The sequence below is a fragment of the Poromitra crassiceps genome (assembly GCF_964638095.1).
Source record: "Poromitra crassiceps genome assembly, chromosome: 5".
Classification (NCBI taxonomy): domain Eukaryota; kingdom Metazoa; phylum Chordata; class Actinopteri; order Beryciformes; family Melamphaidae; genus Poromitra; species Poromitra crassiceps.
In genome coordinates, this window is record NC_139642.1 from 28532830 (window position 1) to 28539166 (window position 6337).

General features: G+C 42.7%; 1 protein-coding gene across 2 annotated transcripts; it reads left to right on the forward strand.

Moving 5' to 3' along the window:
• The first annotated feature begins 1185 nt into the window (after positions 1 to 1185).
• med29 (mediator complex subunit 29) lies at positions 1186 to 5912 on the forward strand. Of its 2 annotated transcripts, none has more exons than XM_083637095.1 (4): positions 1186 to 1358; positions 1551 to 1609; positions 3073 to 3163; positions 5396 to 5912. In XM_083637095.1, exons 1-4 carry the CDS (start codon positions 1194 to 1196, stop codon positions 5621 to 5623), a joined length of 543 nt encoding a protein of 180 aa, XP_083493221.1. In that variant the 5' UTR covers positions 1186 to 1193; the 3' UTR covers positions 5624 to 5912. The 2 variants fall into 2 exon arrangements, with proteins under 2 accessions (XP_083493221.1, XP_083493222.1); XM_083637096.1 differs by having other exon boundaries at positions 3079 to 3163.
• The last annotated feature ends 425 nt before the right edge of the window (positions 5913 to 6337 follow it).

Consider the following 6337-nt stretch of genomic DNA (forward strand, 5'->3'; position numbering starts at 1 on the left):
GGACAAATAAGACAAGTGGAGAAAACAGTAAAATTCCCCAATATTGTATCACTTAACTATCTCTTTAACCAAATCACACACATTTTAAACTATTCTATGTGTGTGTGTGTGTGTGTGTGTGTGTGTGTGTGTGTGTGTGTGTGTGTGTGTGTGTGTGTGTGTGTGTGTGTGTGTGAGAGAGAGAGAGAGAGAGAGACAGAGAGAGAGAGAGAGAGAGCAGAATTGTGTTCGGCCACAGCTATGCCATTTTACGCGCGATCACACAATCTTTCAGGAAGTGTAAAGAATCCTGCGGGTGACCCAGGGGAGCCGATTTTTTTAAATTAGGTCATTAGGCCGACTAAATTGGCAAAAATGACTCAAGACCGGTTCAGCACAATGGAGAGTTCCAGAGTGGAGCAGCACGCAGGTGCTCCAGAGTGGAGGAGCCCACAGGTGAGCAGAGTTGTAATCAGCCTGGGAAGTGGACTATGAAAACCCTCTAGGGAGACTCGAGAGAGAGGAGAGGCTGCATGCCAGAACTCTGTGAGCGAGGCGGCCTGACTAAATGTCCAGTCACACATCGACGGGTATTCCACTACTATAAGAAGAAAAAAAATCACGGTGAAACAAAAATCAGCAGTAACGATAAACGGTTCTTGTTACAAGATTTTTATCGCTACGACATATTTTCAGTGAGTGACATATTTTCTTGTTATTAGCACGGCACAACGAGAAAGCTATGTTAATATTATAACATTAAACTTTTTTACAAGAGATTTTCCACTGTGACTGTGGCATCAATGTTAGGCTGATTTCTCACTTGGGACGATCTCTCAACTTTTCTAATACAAATCGTACTAGGCTATAACAGAATATTTCCGATAGTCATTGAAGGCAGCGTAGGGACACCTATCCGGTTTAGGAGTTTGCCCTTCAAAATAAATGCATGCGTTAACCGGGTTAATTGAAACACATTTGATTAGAATTTAAATACGACACTGCACATGTATTAACTAAGCCGCATATATTACACAATAGTGACCATCCTGAACACATGGCTGCTTTAGGATATGTTTTTGTGTGTGTCCAAAATAAAGTTTTTGAATTTTGTGGATTTTCACAAATGATGCCTTTATTCTGAAAAGATCGAACCGGAGGTTTTATTGTTGTTGTGGCGGATGATGATGATGAGCGAGCCCCAGCCGGTCAAAATGGCAGCGCAGCAGCAGCAGCAGCAGGCCGGTGGAGCAATGGCTCAGCCTGGAATGCAGCAAGCTGCCTCCTTACAGCAGCAACAACAGCTGAGCCAACAGCAAGACTTTGACCCGGTCCACAGATTCAAGATGCTTATTCCCCAGCTGAAAGAGAGTCTGCAGGTAACGTAAACGTCAGGCCTCCACATACAGTCTATGCTCCATACCGACCCCAAAACTTCATGAAACCAGAATACCCAACACATGATCACGAGTTAATTCCAGACTCTATAGTCTGTACATACATGCGCTTAAGTCTATTAAATAATTGGAACATGCTGATTTCACTTTTTGCTCTATTTCCCTTTTTTGCAGAATGTAATGAAGATTGCGTCGTTGAATTTGGGGCATAATACTGCAATTGACAACGGCATGTAAGTATACTATAGCCTTACTGGGCTATAACAGCTTAATACGAGGGATCAGCCGATAAGCATTTTTGTAACCAAACGGCGTCACTGGGGGGAAACGGCAATTCTTTCTATGAATTCTATGAATTTCTATGAATTTCTATGGAGCCAGCCTCGAGTGTCTCACTGTGCTGTGCTGTTTACATTTGAAAAACTGCGACAGTTCACACAACTTTAACATGACATGCATATTATACATCAGACTCGAGTCTTCAGCTACTTCTGCTCTCACTCAAAATGTCAAAATATAAGCTGTCATATAAGCTGTCATGTAGGCTATAGTTTTTGAGATATTAACATTTGTTTGGCACAACTGTAGCCTCAACGCGAGACTCATCGTTCATTCTTCCTTCTTCGTCTCGAATGGGCCGGCCCTATTCACCATGTTCCAACAGGGGTCAGCCAATTACTTCCTATTGTGTTTACACTTCCTGTGACAGTAGAGTACTAGTGACCAGGTAAAACAGACAGTGTTTTGACCAGGAAGTCATAACACAACTGGGTCTAGTGGGCGGGGCTACATAAGGTGAATATCCACTGCAAGATCGGCTAAATGGCTCCACCGATATACACATATATCAATCACAATAAAACTGTACCCACCTCCGAGACAATCCAAGATGTGGGTGCCATGACATTCCAAAATATTGCGTAGTTCCCAATACCGAGCCCTTACATGCCAGTGCCGAAGTTTAAGTAACCTCGCGTCACCAAGCTCTTCCCGAGGAGAAGAGCCTGGTACGTATTACTACAGGCAGGATGTCCCGCCCTGTGTTCTGGTCCGCAGTGTTTTTGTTCCCCCATAGAAATGCAGCAGTAGGCAGCATAACCTCACCAGTCGCTACGAGTTAGAGAAAAAATGAAAAGCATGGCCATACCAAACGAAGAAGTACTTGAAGAAACTTGCCGGATCCATAACATTGCACTTTGGTTCCTACGTTCCATAGCCGGAAGTCACGGAGCAAGGTTTTACCATCCAGCCTAAAGAATCCACAGCGCCGGATGTATCGGTTTGGTGCTCACTCAGTGGTTGTGAGGGTGTACTGCAGTTTACAATGTTGAGCATCGGCACTGGCATGTGAATAAGGGCTCGGTATTGGAAACTACACAATATTTGGGAATCCCATGGCACCCATATCTTGGATAACAACATTGTCTCGGAGGTGGGTACAGTTTTATTTTGATTGATAACGTGTATATCGCGTGCAGCCATTTAGCTGATCCTGCAGTGGATATAGGGGCTGCCCATCTGAGACGAAGAAGGAAGAATGACTGATGAGTCTGAGGCTAGCACAACTCATATTAGTTAGCTGGCACGGTTCCGGGGGTTTTGCGGTGTCGTGACGTAACGCTGATTCCTCGTATAGACCGCATAATAAAGATCAGCAGCACCTTTACTGTTCAGCCTGTTTGTTTTGTGTCTTCTGGCTTAGCAAAAGCAGCGACGCCACCGTCCAGCGCTTTGATAAAAGTCTGGAGGAGTTTTATGCCCTCTGCGATCAACTGGAACTTTGCTTGGTAAATAACAACACACACACACACACACACACACACACACACATTCATAATCATAAGTACTGCTATCACTTAAGGCCGATATTTATTAAATACTGTATTATAAGCCGATCAATGTACATTGCTGATGGAGGTTCCTCACAGTTGCATAACAGCAGTAAAGAACCTGCAATTAAATGTTATTACTACATTCATTGTAGCCTTTTCATTCGTCTAATTAAGTAAAAAAAAATTGGAAAAGTAACAATTAATTAAAAACAAGGGCAACTTCGGCCCAGGACCATGTGCGACGTCATGCAACTTAAGCCCATTCGAGGAAACTACCGTACATCTTTCAACAGCCCAAGTTTGGCAGATGTTTTCGATATCTTGAATATCTGGCAGATGTTCAGCTGTTATCCATTCCTGACTGAATGAATGAATGACTCAGCCCAAAAAGCCTTCTCTTGACTACGCGCTGCACAGGCTGCGCACGTGGTAAAAATGGAACCCAGATTTTGCCATTTTGTCATTGAAGAGGTGGGTAGAGTCACCCTGCCAGAAGCAGCTGCCAATAACCCACCCAATATAAATTCATTGGAGTGGGTATCTGGAGAGTTTTCGTGTCCCATGGTGTAAATGCTGTTCGAGAGGCTTTTTTACCCACCTTCCACCATAAAAACCCAACTATGTCTATCTGTACAATGTCAATAATATGCCCATCCAGTGGTACTCAACTCAGGAGCCACATTGACACCAAAAAATTGTTGCAAGAGCCGCAAGAATCCACAAAATTCCCTTTCCTCCCCCTTTAAAAAAAAAAACGATTTTTATTTATTTATTTTAAGTAGGACTTAAAAGAGCCACAACTACCCATAAAGGAGCCGCATGTGGCTCTAGAGCCTCGGGTTGAGTATCACTGTACCCATCACAAGTTACCAGAGCCCAAAGTGATTATTACAATTACTTATGGAGTCTGACTAGAGAAAAACCAAACATGCCAAAATTCAGCAGTGCCTTCTGTCGGGTCCCCAGCAGCACACCCCCAAGTCTGAAGTCCATCGAACAGTTCTGGAGATACGGGAAAGCCATGTTCTGATTGGTCGAATTGCACAAAATTTGACACTACACTTTTTCACGTCCCCAGCAGCACATTCTCCAAGTTTGAAGTCGATTGGATGAATGGTTCTCGAGATAAACCACTTTTGTGTTGGCAGTAGGTGGCACTATGACTATGCGCATGTCCGAAATTCGGCACCGCACTCCATCGGTTCCCGGCAGCTAGTCTCTGCTCCCAGACGTTTGCTGAGTGGCGACAACAGTTGAGCGAAGCGGATAGACTGACAACGGAGTCTACCCGGCAGCGCACTCACCAAGTTTGAAGTGTACACATAGGGCTGGGGGATGGTTGAAATCAATATCACAATAATTATAAGATTAATAATAATAATAATAATGATTGGATTTATATAGCGCCTTTCCAAGGCTCAAAGCGCTTACACAGAATCATTATTCGTTCACATCATTCTGGTGGTTCAGAAGCGTGGCAGCCACACATTGGCGCTCAACGGCCCCTCCGAACCACCATCATTCATGTCTACATTCATACCAATCATACCAATCATACCATTCATGTCTACATTCATACCAATCATACCAATCATACGAGGCAAGGAGGGTTAGGTGATTTTATTGATATACAGTTATATCACAATATGGCTCACATGCAAAATCCCAAGTTAAAAAATCAAGTTACTGTTCAGGTTAGGTGTGATGTCAAACAAAACTGAAATTCTCAAATATTACTTAAAATCCTCATACCTCAATCTGTCAGTTTTTACAGGAAGTTTGTGTGTTATCAACAGTAGAATTGCCTAAATTTCCCAAAATCCCAACAACAACAATAATAATAATACCGGTAATAATAACAATAATTTATATATGTATATTTTCTTAACAGTGTTACAAAGTGCTTCACACAGCAAGTACAAAATGTAGTACAGTAGAGGGACACAATAAAATAACCCCAAAAAAGATCAGCGATCATAATAAAAAATATAATCATGATATGATTCCACTGAAAACTGATAAGCAACAATATTAAATTATCATCCAGCCCTCAAATGTTGCTTAAGGCTTTTCCACCTGCAAAAACCCATACCCCTACTGGGAGCATATTGGTGACATAACTGACTGACACACACAAGATTCGTACTGTTACGCACAAACTCACCAGTGTTCCTCCCCTCTGTGCAGCGACTGGCCTACGAGTGCCTCTCCCAGAGCATCGACAGCGCCAAACATTCCCCCAACCTGGTCCCCACGGCCACCAAGCCGGACACGGTGCAGACCGAGTCCCTGTCCTACGCCCAATACCTCGGCATGATCAAGTCTCAGATCTCCTGTGCCAAAGACATCCACAACGCTCTGCTGGAGTGCTCCAAGAAGATCGCAGGGAAGGGACAGCCACAGGGAATCATGTAGAGAGATGACTTCTGCTGACTTTTGCGGAGAGAGACGGTGTATTTCACTTTCAGGGACGTCCCATGTTTGAATCTGAGTAGTGTTACGTTGGTTGCGATGCTGTTTCTTTCTTCTTCTTTTTTCTTCATTCTTGTTTCTTCTAAACAATGTGTAAATATTCCTGTCAAACAGTCATGATGTAAGGTGACCAGCAGGTGGCGGCAGAGCAGCATGAGTTGGAACTGACAACTCAATGTCCACAAATATTTTTTAGATTATTTGTATTGACTATTAAAAACCTTTCTATTGATATTGATGTTTTCTCTTTATTCAAAATGCATAAAATACCGATTTATTAGTAACATTGAATGTGTAGTGTTTAATTTTAAAGCATGTTTCAGTCATAAGATGAATGAAGGTACTCCAGTCACAAAAAGGTCCATGTAGGTTTACTTTATTGTCCCACCAGGGGAAATTAGTTTTGCAGCAGGGTTTACGCAGAATACAACAAAATACACCAACATTCTCACACACAAAACCGTAGAGACAGAGCAGGGAATGATATTTCAAACCAATTGCATAACAAATATAAGAAGAAAATGCAAAGTGCAGTGTAAAAAGTGTAAACATGCATGCAGGCAAAAGGAGTAGATGGAGAGCTAATTGCTATTAAGCATGTTGAAGGAGACTTGATATTGGCCTAGCCTACTAGTAGGCGCTCTGAAACGCCGACCA